The sequence below is a fragment of the Ovis aries genome, chromosome X (genome assembly GCF_016772045.2).
Source record: "Ovis aries strain OAR_USU_Benz2616 breed Rambouillet chromosome X, ARS-UI_Ramb_v3.0, whole genome shotgun sequence".
NCBI classification, from domain to species: Eukaryota; Metazoa; Chordata; class Mammalia; order Artiodactyla; family Bovidae; genus Ovis; species Ovis aries.
In genome coordinates, this window is record NC_056080.1 from 134,231,643 (window position 1) to 134,256,042 (window position 24,400).

Below are 24,400 nucleotides of genomic sequence, written 5' to 3' on the forward strand. Positions count from 1 at the left end.
ATTTTGCTTTCTTGCATTTCTTTTTCTTGGGGAAGGTTTTGGTCACCACTTCCTATACAGTGTTACAAACCTCTGTTCATAGTTCTTCAGGCCCTCTGTCTACCAGATCCAATCCCTTGAATCTATTTGTTACCCCCACTGTATGCATGCCTTGAACAAGGGGCAAAAATCTATGATAGGAGAGTGATACCATACTTTCTTCCTGTTTAATATGACTTAGGCCTATGTGAGAGGTAGACTTATGTATTTGGGTCTGTTTGCTGTTTTGGTTTGTTTTTTCCTAAGTATGAGATGATTTGGACATGCTTTTTTCCAGCATGTCCTTGTATTTTCCTTTGAAATTCTTGATCTGCTTCATTAAGGGGATCCACATTTTCTCAGTATGAAACATACGAAGTCTAGGTATTGCATTTGAACAAGAAATGCTTCCTGAATTAAAATAATGTGAGTAGGAACACTTAGGTCTCACATATGATATGAAAACTTCTTTTTAAAAATTAATTAATTTATTTTAATATGAGGCTAATTACTTTACAATATTGTAGTGGTTTTTGCCATACATCGACATGAATCCGCCATGGAAGCACATGTGTTCCCCATCCAGAACCTCCCTCCCACCTCCCTCCCCATCCCATCCCATCCCCCAGGGTCATCCTAGTACACCAGCCCTGAGCACCCTGTCTCATGCATTAAGCCTGAACTGGCAATCTGCTCCACATATGATAATATACAATTTTCAATGCTACCCTCTCAAATCATCCCACCCTTGCCTTCTCCTACAGAGTCCAAAATACTGGTCTATACATCTATGTCTCTTTTGCTGTCTCACATACAGGGTTATTGTTACCATCTTTCTAAATTCCATATATATCCGTTAGTATACTGTATTGGTGTTTTTCTTTCTGGCTTGCTTCACTCTGTATAATAGGCTCCAGTTTCATCCACCTCATTATAGCTGATTCAAATGTATTCTTTTTAATGGCTAATACTCCATTGTGTATATGTACCACAGCTTTCTTATCCATTCATCTGCTGATGGACATCTAGGTTGCTTCCATGTCCTGGCTATTATAAACAGTGCTGCGATGGACACTGGGGTACACGTGTCTCTTTCAATTCTGGTTTCCTCGGTGTGCATGTTTTTTAAAGACTCTTCACACTGTTCTCCATAGTGGCTGTACCAGTTTGGATTCCCACCAACAGTGTAAGAGGGTTCCCTTTTTTCCACACCCTCTCCAGCACTTCTTTTGTGTGTGTGTGTGTGTCTGCACACACATTTAGCATGTCATATACAACTGTAGCTAGTTGTGTATAAGTTTCTGTATATGGGCTTGTATATTTGGCATGTCTTATTTTTCTTGGACAATAAGAAGTATGCCTTCTACTTCATTTGTATCCCCCACAGAACATAGTGTATGTGTGTATATATAATGTAGATTGCATTGAATAGAACATCTTAGGAATTTAAAATTATTGGTCAATCTTAAAAATAACGTTTTATTAAAAATAATAGACAACATTGTAAAGTCCATACAACCTCAGATTAATCTTATATCTTTTATATTTTTCTATTTCAACTACAAATTAATGCCTGCTATGATAATTGAAGTATTCCAGAATTCTCAGATGACTTCTAAATCATTAATAAAACAGTAAAATATTTTTAGTGATGTTGCATTGTCAGATCTGTTTTACTATGCTCTCATCCTGTGAAAATTGGTAATCTAAGTATGGCATGTATGCTAATTATGAACTAATGACTGATTAATCTTAACTCAACCTTGGGCAAATCTGCTTCTATGTGCTTCCTCAGCTGTTAAAGGGGGGAAAATGACTGCTGGCTCACAAGCATCCAGATGAAGATTTTACTCTTTTAAAATAGAAAGTGCCAGACAGGTATTTCATGACACAATAACTTTGAAGTTCAGCAGTGATGGCACTATGGGCTTCCCAGGGGGCGCTAGTGGTAAAGAACCCACCTGCCAATGCAGGAGATGCAGGAGACGGGGGTTCTATCCCTGATTTGAGAAGATCCCCTGGAGGAGGGCATGGCAAAAAACTGCAGCATTCTGGCCTGGAAAATCCGGTGGACAGAGGAGCCTGGAGGGCCACAGTCCATAGAGTTGCAGAGTTGGACACAGCTGAGCACACACACAGTGAAAGGACTACCTCCAGTGAAACTGGAAGGGGTGACGGATGAGCAGAACAGGAATTTTGAAACTAGAAATGGCTGGGACTCCAAGTTTACCATGACCCTCTAACCACTTCTCTCCATTTTGCCCCTTTCCCCATTCCCAAGCAGAGTATCAGATGATAAGAAATTAGGCCTTACCCCTCTTTTAAGAACGTGCCATACTGCTGGTTTCTTGTGGTTTTGGAGGAAAACAGCATTCTATTGGACTCCTCACCTCAGTAATGTCCTATAATGCCTGTTTCTGTGAATGATATTTATGGGTCCCCATTTTCCAGGCTTATTGCCTTGGAAAGTTATGTAACCAGACACTGAAAGATATAAAGTGTTGAATTTGTCCAAAATTGAGTGCTTATTCACAGGAAGAGAGCCTGGGACCATTTTTGCTAGGTTAGCTTTCTCCTTTGCTGAGTCTGAGCACTTGGAATATTTTAGTGTTGGCCTGCTGTGTCTCCCTGCCTGTCCAGTGGCTTAAGAGATGCTTAACTAAGTCCACAATAGGTCCCTCAGATAATGAAACACTGGGATATGCACAAAAGGACATGGTTTGAGGCATCAGTTATGGGGCCATTTTATCATCAGCCCCTATTTCCACTTTCTCATTGCAGCCCAGTAAAATACAATATTTGAGAATCTTTATGCTTTGCCCTTTCCTACACCCCAAACCTGATGAAATGCAAGTTTTCATCATCCTCCACGTGAGGCAGATCTGCTCCATTCAGTTGCAGGAAATATTCTTAGCAAACACTTACCCAGTGTGTTCAGCAGCAATCAGGCCATTGATGATGATGTAGAAATTTATTAGAACATGAAGAGAAGAATTACCTACAAGCAATTCCGGAGTATTGGCTACCAGGAGCCAAATGCCTCATAGGCAGAAATTCATTGAATAGCATGCATTTGTTATATGTTGGCTGCCAGAAATTTAAGCACTCCAGCTCAGACTTGCTATTAAACCCTCCCTAGCATGCGGGCCACCCACCAGTTGCAAGGCATGATGACACGACAGATAACCCGCCCTCCTTGGTAGCAATATGGATACGGGTAGTAACCTAGTAAAGGTTCACAGACGCGGCGACAGTAGCGGTTGCCTCGACGGCAGTAAATACAACAGTAACCTCTCTCATCCAACATGGAGTCGAATTCTATTCCATTTTCAGTCTGAAAGAAGAAGAAACCAGTGTTGGAGGGGAAGAGGTCCACCAAGCAGGGGAGGAATATGAAACTATAGGAGTTGGGGCCTGTTGAGTAATTAAGTTCCTGAGCCTGATCTTGGAGATATATCAATGGACTAGATCAAGATTGATTTTGGTTTTCTTAATTTAAATTTTTTAAAAAAACTTAATTTTATTGAAATAGAGTTGATTTACAATGATTCAATTATACATGTATTTATATATATTCTTTTTCATATTCCTTTCCATTATCATTTATCATGAAATATTGACAAGATTGATTTCGAATGAGCCTTTTAGGTATTCCAAGTTTCTTAACTTTTATTTTATCATTGTTAAAACAATGACCATTCTCCTTTCAGTGACTTTGATCTGAGAAGTAGTGAGATTTGTGAAGGCTCTTTGTTTTTCCTCTAAACAAGAATATTGTGCACAGAACTCACATAGTCATTGATTGGGAGTTCTTCCTCACTTGCTGCTTGTCTGGTGTGACGGGTCTTCTCCACCTTCACTTGAGGGACCACCCACTGCTCGTTTTGTTCAATGCCTTTTTTTTCACTGGTAGGAAAGTGAAGGTCTTCACCATCCTCCTCAAAGTCTTGTAACTCTGAAACTAAGGTAATACGCACAAAGTTGTGATGCAACTGCTTTGCTTGGGGGACTCGCATTGGGGGATAGAGATTTTAATTGTGTCTTCTCACTGTCCTCATTTAGGTATGCATGAACCACTTTTCCAGGGTTCTGGAGCTGACATTTTAAGGAGGTCTTCCAAAAGAGATCTGACCATTCCTGTGTACACAGACACCTTTGCTCATTTAGCATCAAACACTTACTGTTTTGCCTTATTAGCATGTTAAATTAAAAATTGAGGGCAGGAGACTTTGGTGTCTCCCACAATGATTTTACTCAAGGTCGGTGCTCGGTAAATATTTTTGGTTGCCTGATTTGATATAGTGTCCTCTGTCCTCCTTCCCCATCCCTTCTCTTTTCTGTGTTAAATGTTTTTTTTTTTTAAATTAAACTTTGTATTTACAAATTATCTTAGATTTATAGAAGAGTTGCTAAGGTGGTACAGAGTATCTGTATATCTTTTCACCCAATTTCCCCTAAGGTTAACATTTTATATAACCACAGTACAATGAGCAAAACTAAGAAATTAGCATTGGTACAATGTGTTGTTGTTTAGTCACTAAATCATGTCTGACTCTTCGTGATCCCATGGACTGTAGCCCACCGGGCTCCTCTGTCCATGGGATTTCCCAAGCAAGAATACTGGGGTGGGTTGCCATGCCCTTCTCCAGGGGATCTTCCTGACCCAGGGATTGAACCCATGTCTCTGGTATTGCAGGCATTGGCAGGCAGATTCTTTACCACTGAGCCACCAGGGAAGCCCTTTATAGGTACAATAAAATTAACTAAACTACAAACTTTACTCAAATTTCATCATTATCTCCACTAACGTCATTTAGGAGAAGGATGTTGAAGCAGAAGTTGTAGTATCCAATCCAGGAAACCACAATTGCTTTTTTTTTTTTTTTTAAGGCCAAATAGTGCCAATAGATGCCTGCATTGATTAGATCCTTCTCTCTTGGGCAATATAGTAATCTATGCTGTCCAGAATGAGGGAGGCCAAATTCTATGCTAGTTAAGCAGAATAAGATGTCCAGGAACATTTGCCCTGTCTGTGGGCTGACTGGAAATTGAGATCTGGAGTCTTTAACTCTACCTTTAGCATCCAATTGCTTTTATACTGATTCCTAAAATAGTCACAAAGAAATTGGGATTGCAGTGACTGTCCTTTCTTCTGAGGAGAATGCCACCATTTGACATAGAAAATCCTTCCTGAGACAATAGGGCATTACTTTGGCTCTTCTCTCCTCTGTTCTTGGATTGGGCACACAGTGGTTTGAGCCATAGTTTGGTAGCCCGACTGCAATGAATATAGATGTACAAAGAGAGACAGATTAGCTTTTTGCTATCACTACTCACATTGGGGTGGCGTTACCTTTGATGGGATATTTAATAGCCTGTCAGCATTAATTTATCTGATTTATAACTTGGCTGTGAAAAATCTCCTCCTCACTGGCTGTCAGCATACACAGTTTCATCTAAGAAAATACAAGCTTATCATTTGTTTTCCTAGAAATGTAGTCTCTGAATGCTGGTAACATTAACCTGTTACTGACTTTGGAAAGCAGAGGATGAAGAGGAGGAGGAGGAAGAGGAGGAGGGGAAAGCCATACCTGCTATTAGAGTGGGATTGATCCAATACATGGTCACATTATCACAAATCTCCAGAATTTTGGAATTTTTAAGAAAGTCTCGGTTTTCAATAGGTTTTTCTGCTGGGACCCAAATCACTGACTGTTCAAAGAAAGTTGTGGTAATTTCTTCATTCTGAGAGAAGACAGTTGTTTAGGGTGGGGATAGACAGAGAAATTAATAAAGTGAGTGAGAAATTATGGGATACTGGAAAACACCATATTTCAAATCTGACTAATAATTATAGTCCCAGAGCTTCCGGTGAAGTAGCTCTCTGCCACGCATACAGTAGGTGCCTTTGGGAGAGTTAGCAATTGGTTCCTCCTTCTCCCTTCTAACAGTAAGTCTGCTCACTGAAACAGCAGCCTTCTCTGCTCAATTTCTCTTAAAGTCAGGAAGGCTGTCCGTCATTTTCTGGGTCTCTCACTGGGCCAAGTATGTTTTAATTTGGCCTTCTGGAACCCTGAGTGACTTATGTTTGTGTTCTTTTAAATGCGTGTTGTGTGTGCATGCTCAGTCACTTGGGTTGTGTCTAACTCTTTGTGACCACATGGACTGTAGCCCACCAGGCTCGTCTGTCATGGGATTCTTCAGGCCGGAATTCTGGAGCGGGTTGCCATGCCTTCCTCCAGGGAATCTTCCTGATCCAGGGACTGAACCTGCATGTCCTATGTTGCTTGCATTGCAGGCAGATTCTTTACCTGTTGACCCATGGAGGAACCCCTTGGATGTTGTGAGTGCCTGCCTTATTTTAGGCTTATGACTAGGATTGCAAGTTGAATTTGATCACAAGCTGAAAAACACTCCTATAATCCAAATTGGTGAAATCAGTTAAGTAGTACCAGGACCTAATATTTTGGTTTTCAAGATTGCCTGTTAAAGGTATATAGTACCAAACATGTCTTTATTTTTTGTTTGTTTCGAAGTCAAGTCTCTAACTTGTGACTACAAGGCCCTTACTACTGTTTTACTCTTTTCATTCTAGATGCTTGGAGTTTGTCTGACAGAATGGTTTTTATTTAGGCAATTTTTTTTTTGTCAAGAACACTACCTTCTTTTCTGTTTATCATGTTGGAAGTAGTTGTCTTGTATACCTAGCTCTTTTAAAACATATATTTTTAAAAAATTTACTTATTTGGCTGCATCAGATCTTAGTTATGGCACATGAGATCTTTGATCTTTGAGGCATGCAAACTGTTAGTTGCAACATGCGGGATCTAGTTCCCTGACCAGGGATCGAACTCATGCCCCCGCATTGAGAGTGTGCAGTCTTAGACACTGCACCACCAGGGAAGTCCAGTATACTTATCTCCTAATCATTTGTCTCTTGGGCCTTGACACTTTACCCTGTACGCTGAATTAGGCTTTTCCCTTTCTCTTTTGTTTCTCTCTAGTTTTATGGTTTCACTGTTTTTATTCTTTGAAATATGGCTATGTGTAATTTTTTCTCCTAGTCATTTAAAACTCTTCATCTTAGCTCCTTTGCCCTGGAGTCTGTAAAGACCTTGGTATGCACTGAAAGGGACTGTATAGAATGAGGTTGGTACACTGACTAGCTTTGATAGCAAAATCAGGGCTATTTATATAACTGTTCTGCATATTTAACATGTACAAACTATGCATACAATGGTGAGGGAAGTACAGAATAAAGGGTTTTTGTCATTCAGGACTACAAATTTGTCTCAGAAAAAAATCTGTAGCTTGAGTATAAAAAATAGAATTTTCTTGAAGATAAAGCAATTTCACTATCATGAAATGAATACTTAATGTTATTTAGACAATCTGGCAGAATTAACTGAAAAATAAATTATGACCAAAATTAGACATTAGGGACCTTTACCTTTAACCTTTATGGGGGCAGCATCACATGTGGAAACTTGGTTCCCTGACTAGGGATTGAACCCATGCCCCTTCAGTGGAAGTGCAGAGTCTTAACCACTGGACACCAGGGAAGCCCCTGCCTTTAACTTTTTCAGAAGAGAAATCTTGTCATGTCAGTATGGAATGTCATTGTTGGCTGGCCCAACTCAAAGGCTTACATTATTTTCTGTAAAAAGCAGCATGTGATATTGGATATAATAGCTTTTTATCTTATTCATTCTCCTTTCATCTAAGTTGCTCTGTTCCTCAGATGCATCCAAATTGAGTGTGTGTTATTAACTCAGTCATGTCTGACTTTTTGTAACCTCATGAGTTAGGGTGCACCAGGATCCTCTGTCCATGGGATTTTCCAGGCAAGAATACTGGAGTGGGTTGCCATCCCCTTCTCCAGGGGATCCTCCCGACCCAGGGATTGAACCTGCGTGTCTTGCATTGCAGGCAGACTCTTTACCATCTAAGCCACTAGGGAAGCATCCAAATTAGGCTTATTTTTAAAAAAAATCCCAAACTTTTCACTTGCCATAGACCTTGGGAGCAGAGCATTGTCTTTGGGGGAAATCCTTTTCTTAGAAATTCTAGGAACCAGAGTCTATAACTTCTCTGGACAAAAGGAGACTAATAGCATGTCTGTGGGAGCCAGTGGCAGCCATGAGACTTGGATAATGGAAAGTAAAAATGATCTCCATACCACCTCATCCCCCAAAATAATAAGAAGAGTAAAAGAAAAAGGTAAATGGGTAGATGAGAATTAAGATGGAGAGAGTTGGGCAAGAGAAAAATGTAAAAGAACCTAGGCGAGAGAGAAGAAAAAGAAAGAGGTATTTATAGTATATAGAGTGCTCTCTGTGTTATTGGCATAATTTCATTTTAGGTTTTCCAGTTAAGCACTAAGAAAACCAACCCAACCCATTTGTTTCTTCTGGCTACAGTCACAATACATCCTTAGCTAAGGTTCCACTCCTTCCTCCACTGACGGCAACATACCATAATTATTGTCAGGATATCATGGGAAAATGAAGAGTCTCCTGGGCTTTATTGATGGCTGTAGTTTAAGTAATAATCCTCCATCTCCCACTAGGCCTACAAGGGCCACTAAGCTGTTGCCCTGATGCCCTAGGTTATCTTACCCTGACCTAGGGGTGTGCTTTCAGAGAATTTGTATGACACTGTACTTCTCACCTTCTTTGCTTTTTATTTTCTTAGTGATATTAAGGGTAGATTATTCCATTAGCAGCCCAGCATATGAAATATTTTTTAATTTTTAAAAATATTTATTTACCTGGCTGTGCTGGGGGATCTAGCTGCCTGACCAAGGCTGGAACTCAGGCCCCTTGAATTGGGAGCGTGGAGCCTTAGCCACTAGATCACTAGTGTTAGCCGCTCAGTCATGTCCCTCTCTTTGCAACTCCATGGACTGTAGCCTGCCAGACTCCTCAGTCCACGAAATTCTTCAGGCAAGAATACTGGAGTGGGTTGCCATTTCCTACTCCAGGGGATCTTCCCAACCCAGGGATGGAACCTGGGATTCCCACATTGCAGGCAGATTCTTTACCATCTGAGCCACCAGGCAAGTCCCTTAATTTTAATTTTTTTTATTGAAGTATAGTTGACTTTGTGCTTCCCTGGTGGTTAATCATAAAGAACCTACCTGCCAATACAGGAGACACAAGAGATGTGGGTTCAGTCCCTGGGTCAGGAAGATCCTCCGGAGAAGGAAATGGCAACCCTCTCCAGTATTTTTGCCTGGGAAATCCCATGGACAGAGGAGCTTAGCAGGCTACTGTCCATGCGGTCACAGAGAGTTGGACATGACTGAGTGCACCAGCAATAGCAATATAGATGATTTACAATGTTGTATTACTGTCAGGTGTACAGTAAAGTGACTCAGCTAGATATTTAAGTTATTACAAGATATTGAGTATAGCTCTCTGTGCTGTGCAGTTGGTCTTTGTTGGTTATCTATTTTATATATGGTAATGTTGAACTGAAATCTTTATTTCTTATTTAAAACTTTTATATTTTGCATTGGGTTATAGTTGATTAACAGTGCTGTAATAGTTTTAGGTGAACAGTGAAGGGACTCGGCCACATATAGACATGTATCCCTTCTCCCCCAAACTTCCTTCCCATTCAGGCTGCCATATAATACTCAGAAGAGTGCTAGGTGCTATACAGTATATCCTTGTTGGTATCTATTTTGTATATAGTAGTGTTGAATTAAAATCTTTAGAATTAGTGAATGTCAAAGTTTGACAATAGCAGCAAGGATCCCAAGTGGCCTTGGGGCTTTTGATTTGGCAGGATTGATTTTGTTCTTCTAGCTTCACCACTCTTACCAGAAATCTTTGGTTTGGAAGCAAATGTACACAAGCCATGTTAATGGCTGCGATCCTTAAGCTAATTTTTAATTTTTATTGAAGGATAGTTGATTTCCAATGTTGTGTTAGTTTCAGGTGTACAGCAAGGTGATTCAGCTATATATATATATATATAAAAGTTGTTATAAGATATATAAGAGTATACACCCTTATGTTCATAGCAGCACTATTTACAATAGCCAAGACATGGAAGCGACCTAAATGTCCATTGACAGGTGAGTGGATGGAGAAAATGTGGTACACATATACAGTGGAATATTATTCAGTCATTAAATATGAAATAATGCCATTTGCAGCCACATGGATGGACCTGGAGCATTTACTGAGTGAAGTAAATCAAACAGAGAAAGAGAAATATCATGGCATCACTTACATGAGGAATCGAAAAAAATGATTAAAAAAAAAACTGCTTTTCAACATAGAAACCGATTCAGACTCAGAGAATGAATTTATGTTTACCAGGGGGCAAGGAACAGTTAAGGAGTTTGGGACTGCCATGTACACACCGCTATATTTAAAATGGAAAACCAACAAGAACTTACTCTAATAGCACAAGGAACTCTGCTCAATATTCTGTAACAACCTAATTGTGAAAATAATTTGAAAAAGAATAGGTATATGTATATATATATATATAACTGAATCACTTTGTTGTACACCTGAAACTATACAACACTGTTAATCAACTGTACTACAATATAAAATAAAAAGTTAAAAAAAAAACTAAAACTAAAAAAAAAAAGAAAAGTACAATGTTGGACCTAAAAGCATATACTTTAGTTTTTGAAAGGTCTGAGTTCAAGATCCCAATCTGCTCTTCTCTAACTGTGTAACACTGGGCAAGTTACTTTTTGGTTCACATCTGAAAATGGGGACAATAATAGTACCTGTCTATAGCATCATTGTGAGAATCAAATGAGTAAAACATTTAGTACAAAGTCTGACACATAATTATTCCCCAACAAATTATGGCTTTTGCTACTACTATTATTCTTACATACCTCATCTATTTCTTCCTCTGGTTCAGAAAATTCAGGAATCACTTTAATCTGAGACTTGATGAAGCATTTTTGAAGACCTACAAAGTAAATGCCAGTGTATCCCTATAAAACAGACACAAAAAATAAGAAAACTTCCTGAAATAGCCACAATTAATGAGTGTCATGATTTGTCAGGGCCCCAGGCTGGCAAAATTTTAATTCAAAAGGAAAGCATTCTCTTATATTAAATGGAGGCTACAGGCTATTTTTAACTTGACTCAAGTGTTCTAATATTTTAAGTGGGAAGCCTTAGGGGGAAAACATCCAACTTACATTTTTAAAGTCATGTACTTCCAATGTTTCATCAGTGCCATTTCCACTTCTGAATATTTCAGTTCTGGTAATGGGATCAATTTCCATGTAAATCTTCTTCTTCTCTCCATTGCTGTAGAAAGTGTGCTCCATGTCATATGTCTGGGAGAACAAAGGAAAACAAGCTGTAAAATACTCAGTATGACCACCAGTGCAGGTAGATGTAAGAAACTTGGGTTTGATCCCTGGGTCAGGAAGATCCCCTGGAGGAGTGAATGGCTACTCACTCCAGAATTCTTGCCTGGAGAATCCCATGGACAGAGGAACGTGGCAGGCTGCAGCCCACAGACAGGGTCACAAGGAATCGGACACAACTGAAGCAACTTAGCACACACACAGAGATATCTGTTCACGGTGGTGGTGGTTTAGTAGCTAAGTTGTGTCCGATTCTTGTGATCCCATGGACGGTAGCCTGCCAGTCTCTTCTGTCAATGGGATTCTCCAGGCAACGATACTGGAGTGGGTGGTCATTTCCTCCTCCAGGGGATCTTCCCCATCCAGGAATCGTCTCCTGCATTGCAGGCAGATTCCTCACCACTGAGCCACTAGGGAAGCATGTTCGTTCATAAGACACTTTAATTGGGTAATATCTGGGGCACCTTCTTTTTCCAGAGCCTTTGTAGAGAGGTGTTGTTTCAGCAGCTTGCTGTTGGGAATTCTCTGAGACTTGAGATTAAAGTGAGGTGTTTTTTGGCACTAGAGCTGATACGGGGATCCCTTGAGAATTAGTATTTTGTATTCAAGCCAAGTTGTTGAACTAATTACTAAGAATTCCAACAGTTTTTCTTGGCACCCTTGACTAAATAGCAAATGATATTTTGCAAAGCAGTCTATAAGGTGCTTTTCCGTTATGGTAAGAAGAGGAACCACCAAAAACCTCTACTGCTTCTTTGAACTGCCACTTCCCTTTCTAAGTACTCAAGGGTCACCCACTTTCTTCCTGTGAAATTCAGTAGGGCTGAGAAAGAGATTTGAACAGATTTAGAATGCTTAGGTATTGCTCTTTATCTCCTTATCTACCCAGAGCTTTAATATTGCCTTACCAGTCTTGGATATGTCCTCTTTAAACACTGAAGACCATTGTCTTTGGCGAATATTAAGTAAAAGTCTTACCCCGACCTCAACTGCTTCTTTTTGTCCTTTAAACTCCAGGAAAGATTTACTGCCTTCCCCTAACCTTCTCTGTTATGGGCTAACAAAATCGATTCAGTTTATTACTGAATTCTCTTTTCCAAACTCGATTCAGCTGACTTTAAGTCTTTAGGTTCTCCTGCATATAGAATTTAATAACCATGAATTGTAATACGCACTATGTAATATGGTATCTTCCAAGAAGAGCTCCTTGGAAAAGCTAAATATCAGGTTACCCCTGAATGGTTGAAACAAAACCCCAGACTCTCTGCGAACCTCTAAAAGAGATCATTCTAAGGACCAAAAGGCCCAGGCCCATAGAGTATCCCAGTCTATTAACAAGCCCATTGCTTATAACTGAGGACATGTTATGTTGTTGTTCAGTTTCTATGTCGTGTCTGACTCTGTGGGAACCTGTGGACTGTAGCCCGCCAGGCTCCTCTGTCCATGGAATTCTCTAAGCACGAATCCTGGAGTAGGTTGCTGTTTCCTTTTCCAGGGGATCTTCCCAACCCTGGGATCAAACCTGGGTCTCCTGCATTGCAGGCCCATTCTTTACCGCTGAGCCACCAGGGGAGCCAGATGTGTTTACAGCTAGAAGCATAAGAAAAATTTGAAGGAATTTGCTGTCACAAACCAGGCCAGCCCTGATGGTGCCATGTGGAAGTCTATCTTATCCTTGTTGTTAGGAGGCCTTTTGCTATCATGTTTCTTCATATTCATTTTTCCTTATGAAAAGCATTTGGTAAACTGAAAGCCTGAAAAAGCAAGTCATCCGCAGAGCCAGCGTTGCTTTCTAATGATTCTGTTCCCAGTGGCAGTCTTTTAGAGCTTGCACTGGGTTGGGTTGTTTTTTAATGTCTGCCAGTGTCTGTGACTGAATGTTAGATTAACCTGGTCAAATTTTCCTTACCTCAAGTAGAAAAACAAGTTGGAATGGCTTGTAGAGGCACTGTTACCTCAAATGTGAAAAGTTGATTTAGTCACTGAATAGGAAAGCAAGAAACAATGATATTGACCTCTTTGCTGCCTTACAGTAAATTAGACATGGTCAGAGCTGAAACATTTGTTGAATATATTTTTCCCACCAATGGCAAATTCTTGTCTTCCTAAAGAGATTTGAGCATTGGCAAGGTCTTTTAAGAGACAACATTTTTTTTTTAATTTTTATTTTTACTTTATTTAACTTTACAATACTATATTGGTTTTGCCATACATTGACATGAATCCGCCACGGATGTACATGAGTTCCCAAACATGAACCCCTCCCACCTCCCACCCCATATCATCATTTTAAAAGGGGAAGGAAAACACTATTTAGAACTTTACAGCAACTGCAGAGTTAACACAGTAAGTCTGACTTGGTTTGTGACAGGTAGCAAATTCCCTTAGACTTGTTATTTGCTTCTAGTTATAAATTTGTTCTAAGTTGCAGCTCTGCGGCCAGCCCGAGAAACTTCTACCTTATGGCAACAAATTGAGCTCTCAGTGGGCCTGACCTAAGTAGAGGAGAGAGGTATCTAATGCAGATTCAGCTTTGTCAGATTTCCCAACAGGGCGGAATTTCTTTAGAAATACTATCCATTGCTGAGACAAATGTCGACACCACCAGTCACTGGGGGTGGGGTGGGGTGTTTGTTTCATCAGTAGCACAACTGATGGATTATTGCACGGAAAAATGAGGTTAGAGACTAGGGGATGTTGGAACGCTGCCTACCTGGGCAAAAGAGAAAATACAGGCTGTATTTTCAATCATTGGGAGAAGACTATGGAAGCATACTGGTGACATTTAGGATTTCAGTGTACTTCTGTGGAATGAATTTTCCTGCACTGTTGGCAATGCACTTCACTTGGACACCTTGCTAGATGAAAACTATTGGAAACTGCCAAGCTCAGCAGATCCTGATTATTTTCAGCATTCTTTCAAAGAGTTTTGTTATTGTTGTTGGGGGAGGAGGCGTCCATTCTGATTGTAATTATTAACCAGCATGTTGCCTTTTTGTTAATAATGATAGTGGGATCAGAATGACTTCATTTATATGTTAATTCCGGGTGGGAGGTGCGGGCTATATATTCACTCAAATGGAATTCCATTATCAAAGGTGTCCTTTTGGAACAAACTTTGTCTAGGAAGATGATGCTGGTGGCCCACTTTGGACTGCTTAGGGGTGAGTTTGAGCAAATCCAGACGTACTGTCTTGTCCGAGTCCCCATGGAGCACATTGCTTAACTGGCCCACATGAAGACTGAGCTCATGCCTTTGGCTTTAGAAGTACTTTTCTTTCTACTAAGCTCACTGGCTAAGGGGCTAAGGGTCTTTTTGGAGATGAAGGAATAAATGATTTTGTCCACTCTGGGTGTAAACTAAAGCAGAGACAGGATGACTTGTCTGAGAGAAGTGTGAGTGGGCTCCTCGTAGCTCATTGCAGACTGCCTCCAAGTCAGCTTTATTCCAGGAATGACAGAGCAGGGTCAGAGTATGATAAGAACACTTCTGCCAAACTGGCAAATTAGGGCAAGTTAATCTTTGGTGCTTCTAATTTCCCTTTTCTGTACTTTTTATATCCTGTTCCTTTTATGCCTTTCTATCCCTTCCTCCTCCTCTGATTTCCCTCTATTCCTCTGTTTCCTGTCTAGACATCTAGGAATTTTGTGATTTTTCTGATACCTTATATCAAAGAAATCTATCTGGCAAATGATCTCACACTAAGATATTAGTGATGGGCATTTGTTTAAAAAATTGAGTTTGATACTTAACTCAAAGGAAAGAATTATTACTGGAGGATTTTAAACACAATGGCAACAAGAATAAGAGATATTTTAAGGGCATCTTTCCTGCACCACTCAAATGGGCTCCAGCTCCATCCACAGGTAAGGCTGATCTCAAATATCAAGGACCAGAACGCTGGAGTGGGACAGGTAAACCAATGGGATGGGATACGACTCAGAAGTAAAGTGAGAGAGAGATGTGGTGAAGTCCAAGGAGTGAGGGATATAAGAGGACTGCACTGATAAAACATGGAGAAAACACAGACTCATTTCTCTTCCTTGCCCAGGAATTGTTTCCTCAGTGCCGTTAAATCCTCCACTCAGGCAGCAAATGAGCCCTAACATCCTTCTTTCACAGTTTGCTGTGCTTTCTGGCCTCCATTTGTGACAATCTCTGAGATAAGAAAAAAAAAAAAAGCTTTTTATAAAGAGTGAGGCTGCCTGAGCCCTCAGTGTAATAAATCTGTTTGGGGGCAAGTAGCTTTAGCTTGTCCTATAAAAGTATCTGAGCACATTTGGCTTAAGTTTGTTTTTTTTTTTTGAAGCCTGTGATTAATCTAGCTGTTCTCTCCACTGTCCTTCTTTACTGTCTATTTATGAGGTACACCCTCCAAAGGTGAAATATATGCTCAGAATAGCTGGCTAGCAGATGTTAGGCTGGAAGGAAGGGAAGGGAATGTATTGTGCCATATTATTACAGGAACTAGCCTGTGGGAATTAAAGGGCCTCTGGGTATTTCCTTAACTAACACAGAACAGACACATTGTTTCTTATGCAAAGTTGGACTTCTGTATCTTCAATCACCAGTTCTCACCCCTGAAAAAAAAAATTGGCTAGGCAGCACAGACATTCCTCTTTTTCAAAAAAACAAAACAAAACAAAACAAAAAAACCACACACACACACACAAAAACACAAAAAAACAAAACCCACATTTCTTTCTTCTAGAGATTCAAGCTGACTTGGAAGATTTTCCTACCCACTACCCTTACCACTCCTTATTCTTAAATGCAGCTGAAGAATAGTGGGAAAAAAAATCTCTAGATCAGTTTCTAGTCCTAGCCTCAACTCTGCCACTTACAAGCTGTGTGACTTTGGACAAGTCACCAAATGTCTCTGGAGGCTTGGGTCCCATCTTTATCTCCCACCCCTTGCCAGATGCAATGTTGAATAGTTGACAAAATTAATTGTCTTTTTACATTGAAGTATAGTTTATTTTATCCTCTAGAGTAGGAAAACGCAAACTGCTCCATTATTTTTGCCTGGAAAATTCCATGGACGGAGGAGTCTGGTGGGCTACAATCCATGGGGTTGCAAAGAGTCGAACATGAATGACTGAGCCACTGACTGATAGACTGGTAGCTACAACTAACAAGGTCGTGTTAGTTTCATGTGTGCAGGAACGTGATTCCGCTTTTTACATTCTTTTCCATCATAGAATATTATAAGATATAGAATATATATATATACAAGACAGAGAATATATAGAGTATATCCCTGTGCATACAGTAAGTTCTTGTTGTTAATCTATTTTATATACAGTAGTTTGGCAAAATGAACTCTTCAGATTTGGTAGACAGCGGTCAAGCTGAACCGTTGAACTACTACTACCTGTTGATTCCTAAGCTCCTTCCTTACAGTGGCCGCAGCCCCTCTCTTAGCCACTAGAGGACAGCTCCCTTTGAAGACCTAGGGCTTTTCTGGCTGGTACCATGTAATTTGCCAGCAATGCTGCCTTGGGAGAATAAGGAGACTGAATACAAATGTGTTCCTAGCAGCCAGAGTCCTAACCTACGTGACTGATGCGGACCCTCCACAACACAGAGTGAGAGCTGACCCAAGACAGTTTCTAGACAACGGTGGACTTCACTTTTGCATGGTTTGGGAGGAAAATAAAATTTTAAAATGCTGACATGGCACCATCTGGTAAAATTCCGTTCCCCTGCTAAAGAGATTCCAGCTCCACCTTTCACGTGAGAGGATGAAATGCTTCTCCAGACCCACATTCCACCCACCAAACTGTGGAAAGCCCACGGAACTCAGGGAAGAAAGTTGTATCCCCCGTGTGCCTACAAGGGGAATGAAGAAAGTTGGTCCCTGGCCAATACTAGTATTAGAGAAATAGGCACAAAAAAGCCAGATCCTGACTTATCAGGAAAGTGCTTTTTCTGAGCAAAGGATTTTCAGGCTAGAATGCTGTTGGGTTTGCAGTCCTGAGTGAAACTCTTTGAATTGTCATCTGCAGTTGAGGTGAGGGGGAGGGCAGACAGATGCCCACCTATCCTAACCATTCTCATTTCATCCTGTTTATATGCAGGAGCTGAGGGGACATCCCCAGGAATCTGCAGATTGTCGTGTGGGCCTTAGGGCTTAGGCTTTCCAAATAGCCCTAAAATCACCAGGCCGTTCCTATATATGGCAGGAAGGGCAGACTTTCGTTATTTAGTTTATTATTCTTCTGCCTCATTCTACAAAGGATTGGAGGGAGGGTAGGCTACAAGGTCTGTGCTATATCTATCAACTGTTGGTTTAAAAGCTGGGATTTTTCTGCCTTGTTTTTTCCATATTGAATGAATTAGCTGGAGAGTTGATTTCTCCTTGTTTCAAGTTCAATGTGTGATACAGGGAGCCTTAAGCAAGAATGTATCTCTAGGGAATTTGCTTCAAAGATGGCTGGACAGTCACTGCATGGAAGTGGAGCCTTGTGATGCCCTCTTGAAACCTCTGGGACTGAATAGATGCCCTCTGCTCGGTTTAAGAAAGCTGAGTATAGAACTCAATTGACTGGCTTTCATTCAGCTCAAGCGGCTTCTATATGTGGCCGTGGGTTGGGGATCTGTAGCCTGTAAGGGAGTGCAGCAGTTCTCTCAAAGTTAGTCTTCCTTGTTTCACTTTATTTTCATCCCTTCCTCTTTTACGTGTGCATGCGCTCATGCCTGAGGTGTTAGCTCACTTCCCATTTCAGATCAAAAATCTGGATCTTTTGTCCACATCAAGGTGGGAGGTAATGGGAGGAGGAGGGGAGAACTTACTGGCATGGAAATGTCAACACCAGATGTGGAATGTTAAATAAACACTTTATTATAAGCAAATGTCAAAAAGCAAAATAAAAATGAGGTGTGGTTGGAGGCTAGAGGAGCAAACATTAAAAACTTGGAGGGAGTCCTGGGATGCCAAACACATCACTGTCATCCATGAGCATAACAGCATCACCGGTTCTCCCCACCAAGGTCCCCACAGTCTCCATAGGTCCCACAGTCTTGTAAAGGAAAGTCCAGAAGATCCTGGGTTTTCGTCTGCTAACTGATGATTCTTGCCAGGCCATACTCTTAAGGGGAGCCTCTTTAATTTGTGCAAGATGCCTGAATCATTTTCCCCTGCAAATCTTCTTCCAAGACTAGTCTGACTTCTCTTCACTTCCCAGCATTCACTAAGTCCTCTCTGAGGCAGCCTTATTAGCAGCCCTAGCCATTGGAAACCTAGATGTTCCCTGGGGCTCTTTGTCTGGGAATTGAAGGTAGTGGACTTAGTGGAGCATCCACGTCTCCAACTGGTTCCTCGGTTTGCAGTGGACATAACCTGGTCTTCTGGGGCAAGGCCTGGACTTCAATATCAAAGGCAATAAATCACAACTCCCCATTGGAATGGAGGACAAATAACTTTTGCTCACGGCAGAAAAAGTTACCCTAGGAGACACCTATTTATTATATTTTACCAGATTGCTTTGTGTTCATTTCTAAGAATTCCTTTGCTAAAAAGTTACATACTCAAATGGATTACTTCTTGAGAGATTTGGTTCTTGATAAACTTTATTTGGTAACATACCCTACCTCGTCTTTGCCCACAGTGACAAGATTTGACATTTGCTTTGAGGAAATCACAGGATTGCATTAAAAAGCAAACTGGAGTGAGAAGCAAAGATGATATAATACAAAAGCAGTGGTGACCATGGGCTCTCTTAGTGAGCTTGACACCTTGTTAGATTAAAGCAAGGTCCCCACATAGTCATTTACAATTACACTGAGACAAATAGCACTGTAAGTTTAGGAAAGTGCAAACTTTTTCAGAATAAGATTTGCAATTACAATGGCTACAATAGAACCAGAAAAGTCATATAGCCCCATATTTAGGCAGAAACATATTGCTGGCTGGAAGGGCCAGTGACTGACCACACCCAGTTAAGTACATTACGGTCATGAAGGGCAAACGGCTTAGTCTCCTCTTGTGCTTTGCTCAGTCAATTTAGTCGTGGCCAACTGTTTGAGACCCTAGGAACTGTAGCCCACAAGGCTCCTCTGCCCATGGGATTCTTTAGGCAAGAATGCTGGAGTGGGTTGCCATGCCCTCCTCCAAGGGATCTTCCTGACCCAGGGACTGAAACTGTATCTCCTGCATCTCTGCAATTACAGCCGGATTCTTTACCTCTGAGGCACTGGGGAAGCCCAATCCTTCTCTAGCCCATCTGTAATTGTCAAGAGGACCCAAGATTCAATTTGTGGGGAGCGTGTCACCTTGGGAATGAGTTATGTAATAGCAAAATGGGATCAGAATGTATCTTGGCACTCTTATTTATTTACTATGTCTTTCCTGATCTTAATTGCTTTGCCGACTTTGCTAGTCCCAACGTTAGATGGCTTCTCTAGGAAAACACGTGAACAGAAAGTATTTGAGAAGCAGAGAACAGTGAGAATGATAAGAGAAAGAGCTAACTATATGCAATGGATGATGCAAAAAAATCCTTTCTGGAACAAGGTATAAAAAAAAAAAAAACAAGCAAAGAGAGTTCACTATTCTTTCTCCCGTTTAAACTTGATAAGGTAGCCCCTGGGACTAAACGAAAGTCAGCGTGGCAGCAGAGGTGAAGAATCCAAAGATTGCTATGTCTTACTTCTCTGATTTTTTTTTTTTTTAAAGACACTTGTCCAGTTGACTTTTGGCTCAGCTGGTAAAGAATCCGCCTGTAATGTGGGAGACCTGGGTTCAAACCCTGGGTTGGGAAGATCCCCTGGAGGAGGGAAAGGCTACTCACTCCAGGATTCTGGCCTGGAGAATTCCGTGGAATGTATAGTCCATGGGGTCGCAAAGAGTCGGACATGACTGAACGACTTTCACTTTCACTTTTCACTTTGCAGTTGACTTTCTATTTTCTATACCCCAGTGTCCTTCCTTATTAATCCCTATTATTTCCTTTTTGCTCCTCTCACTCCTTTGGCTCCTAATGGTTCACGCTCAGCCACTTCACTTGTGTCCGATTCTCTGTGACCCCCATGGACTGTAGTCTGCCAGGCTCCTCTGTCCATGGGATTTTTCAGACAAGAATACTGGAGTGGGTTGCTGTGCCCTCCTCCAGGGGATCTTCCTGACCCAGGGATCAAACCTGCACCTTCTGTGTCTCCTGCATTGCAGGTGGATTCTTCATCGCTGAGTCACTGGGGAACCCCCTAGTGGTTCAGAACAACCATTATTTTCTTCTTCCCTTCCCCATTATTTCATCCTGCCTCCTGGATGTGTGCCTTTCCCTTCCTATGTCTGTTAGCAAATAATTAATAACAGTGGTAATAATAGCAACATCCTACACCCTGAAAAAAATGTGATAAAGCCAGAAAACCATCTTCACACTTTACACCTTGTAAATTGATTAATTCTCTTTCAAATGGAAATTGTTGGCATGAAGGGGCTATGATTTTCTTTGAGTCACAGCTAAACTTGCTCATTGTGTATGAGCCCAGGGGTGACAATAACACTAAGGTACACTAATATCAACTACAATGGCCTGCCAAGTTTCACTAAGCCTAATATCAGAAGCATTCTGAGACATCTGCGATTAATGACTTGGTGTCACTTTTCTACCTTGTGGCATTACTATCTCACCAGGACAACAACTGTGGCTAAACCCTAACAGAACACTAACCTGTGGTGAGAAGCTGAAAAGCTCTAGTTGTTTTTTTTTTTTTTTTTGAGTCACAAATAAATGTGAACTCAGGTATGAGAATTACTCCTTCTGAAAAGGAGTTTGCTGCCTGTCCTCACAGCAGATGCATTAAGTCAGAAACGTAATCCCTGAAAATATTTTGCTGCCATTTCTGGTGGTTTCTTCTTATGTGGTAGCATAATTACTTTTCCATCAGTTTCTGCCCAGATAATTGAAAGAAAGATGAAAACTATTTTTTCTTACAGTAAGAATTTTTCTTCTAGGAGGAACTTTAACTCCTTAAAATCAAGCATTAAAAAAAGAATGGAACTAATTTTTCTTCTAGGAGGAACTTTAACTCCTTAAAACCAAGCATTAAAAAAGAATGGATAATTCTACATCTTATCATTACTAACTGAAATACAGAAAAAACTTTGTTTTCCATTGCTGAAATAATTAGGCAGAAAAAGAGAGAACCGAAATCTTGGTTCAGTTTTTCACATCACCAAAAAGTAAATGCAAAACAAACTTAGTGATTTTCATTTTCAGAGTAATATACATGTCAACCACTAATTAAATTCAATAAACTCAAAACAGAAACTTTGGATAATAGTGTGCATTTACTTACTTTTTTGGGTGTCTCAGGCCAGAAGTGCTTACTCCCCCAAAACAGGACAATTAGAGTTAAGGCGAGGATACCAAATACCAATCCACAAATCTTAAGTAATTTACATATCTTCTTGGATTTAAAAGCTTCTGCCTAAGCAAAATACAAAGAGAACCAAAAAAATAAATAAACAATAGCCTTTAAAAATGCAAACCATAATTCAAAGTCACTTTTAATTTCACTTTTTAATGTTCACATAGCAATACGATATCTCTGTAAAGCCATGCTTTTGCTGAAAAGGGAAAAAAATATGAATAAACTTACATTTAGAATGTGGCAGTCCTCACAGTTCTCTGGAGGATTCTTTGCCATGGTCTCTCAGCACACAGCACTCTTTCCCTGCTTTAGACCACTGCTGAGGTGGAGTTGCAAGTGAGTCGATTAACAGATGCCAGAGGAGAAGCTGAATTTATATGGCTCAAATATGTCATACCAGAGCCTGAGGGAGCCCAGGGGGCTCCTGTGCTGTGATTTGTTGCACTGATATACCCATATATGTATATAACTTCTGTGCACAGAATTCCATCCAGAATGGCAAAGACAGAAGGTTATAATGAAAACTATTGTCTTGGGGGTTGGTTTGGAAGGGGACCAAGCCTAGGACACTTTGAAATGATTTTTCACTATGAACTTAAAATATCAGTGGCAATGCATGCTGCATACTCGAGAAATAAGCAAACAAAACAAAGAAAGGAATGGAGACCTAATTTCAATTCCATTTGATCTAACAAATATTTGTTGCAAGGATATTAAATGTCAAGCACTGTGCTTACTATAGGAGATTCAGAAATGAATAAGATAGTGCCTTCTTCTCTATATTAAAGCTCTTTGAGGACTAAAATCAATATGTAGTCAACAAATTATAATTAAAAAACAAGATTTAAATGGTTAATGACAGGTTATCTCTGTCTCTCTTTTCATTCTGTCTCTCTGATTATTTCTTTCCCTACATTCTCTTCCTTAGTCTGTTCCTTAATGTTGATATTCCTTATGATTCTATCACTGATGATCTTCTCACTCTATATATACCCTTCTTAGATGATCTCATCCACTTCTACAGTTTAAAATATAACTTACATACCAATGATTTCTAAATCTATACTTATAACTGCAATCTGACTTTTTAAAATATAAATTTATTTTAATTGGAGGCTAATTACTTTACAATATTGTATTGCCAACCATCAACATGAATCCACCACAGGTATACACATGTTCCCCATCCTGAACCACCCTCCCTCCTCCCTCCCTGTACCATCCCTCTGGGTCATCCCAGTGCACCAGCCCCAAGCATCCAGTATCCTGCATCGAACCTGGACTGGCGATTCATTTCACATATGATATTATACATGTTTCAAAGCCATTCTCCCAAATCATCCCACCCTCGCCCTCTCCCACAGAGTCCAAAAGACTGTTCTATACATCTGTGTCTCTATTCCTGTCTTGCATACAGGGTTATCATCACCATCTTTCTAAATTCCATATATATGTGTTAGTATACTGTATTGGTGTTTTTCTTTCTGGCTTACTTCACTCTGTATAATAAGCTCCAGTTTCATCCACCTCATTAGAACTGATTCAAGTGAATTCTTTTTAATGGCTGAGTAATACTCCATTGTGTATATGTACCACCGCTTTCTTATCCATTCGTCTGCTGATGGACATCTAGGTTGCTTCCATGTCCTGGCTATTATAAACAGTGCTGCGATGAACATTGGGGTACATGTGTCTCTTTCAATTCTGGTTTCCTCAGTGTATATGCCCAGCAGTGAGATTGCTGTGTCATAAGGCAGTTCTATTTCCAGTTTTTAAGGAATCTCCACACTGTTCTCCATAGAGGCTGTACTAGTTTGAATTCCCACCAACAATGTAAGAGGGTTCCCTTTTTCCCACACCCTCTCCAGCATTTATTGCTTGTAGACTTTTGGATTGCAGCCATTCTGACTGGCATGAAATGGTACCTCATTGTGGTTTTGATTTGCATTTCTCTGATAATGAGTGATGTTGAGCATCTTTTCATGTGTTTGTTAGCCATCTTTATGTCTTCTTTGGAGAAATGTGTATTTAGTTCTTTGGCCCATTTTTGATTGGGTCATTTATTTTTCTGGAATTGAGCTGCAGGTGTTGCTTGCTTGTATATTTTTGGGATTAGTTGTTTGTCAGTTGCTTCATTTGCTATCATTTTATCCCATTCTGGAGGCTGTCCTTTCACCTTGCTTATAGTTTCCTTTGTTGTGCAGAAGCTTTTAAGTTTAATTAGGTCCCATTTGTTTATTTTTGCTTTTATTTCCAATATTCTGGGAGATGGGTCATAGAGGATCCTGCTGTGATGTATGTTGGAGAGTGTTTTGCCTATGTTATCCTCTAGGAGTTTTATAGTTTCTGGTCTTACGTATAGATCTTTAATCCATTTTGAGTTTATTTTTGTGTATGGTGTTAGAAAGTGTTCTAGTTTCATTCTTTTACAAGTGGTTGACCAGTTTCCCCAGCACCACTTGTTAAAGAGATTGTATTTACTCCATTGTATATTCTTGCCTCCTATGTCAAAGATAAGGTGTCCATAGGTGTGTGGATTTATCTCTGGGCTTTCTATTTTGTTCCATTAATCTATATTTCTGTCTTTGTGCCAGTACCATACTGTCTTGATGACTGTGGCTTTGTAGTAGAGCCTGAAGTCAGGCAGG

At 40.3% G+C, this 24,400-nt stretch overlaps 1 protein-coding gene across 1 annotated transcript; it reads right to left on the reverse strand.

The window, feature by feature from the left end:
* Positions 1-487: 487 nt before the first annotated feature.
* On the reverse strand, positions 488-22,099 carry TNMD (tenomodulin). Its single transcript, XM_004022505.6, has 7 exons — positions 21,981-22,099; positions 21,678-21,809; positions 11,201-11,341; positions 10,889-10,990; positions 5,610-5,763; positions 3,810-3,979; positions 488-3,352 (listed from the first exon to the last, which is right to left on the reverse strand). The coding sequence occupies exons 1-7, from the start codon at positions 22,026-22,028 to the stop codon at positions 3,143-3,145; spliced, it is 957 nt and encodes a 318-aa protein (XP_004022554.1). The 5' UTR covers positions 22,029-22,099; the 3' UTR covers positions 488-3,142.
* Positions 22,100-24,400: the final 2,301 nt, after the last annotated feature.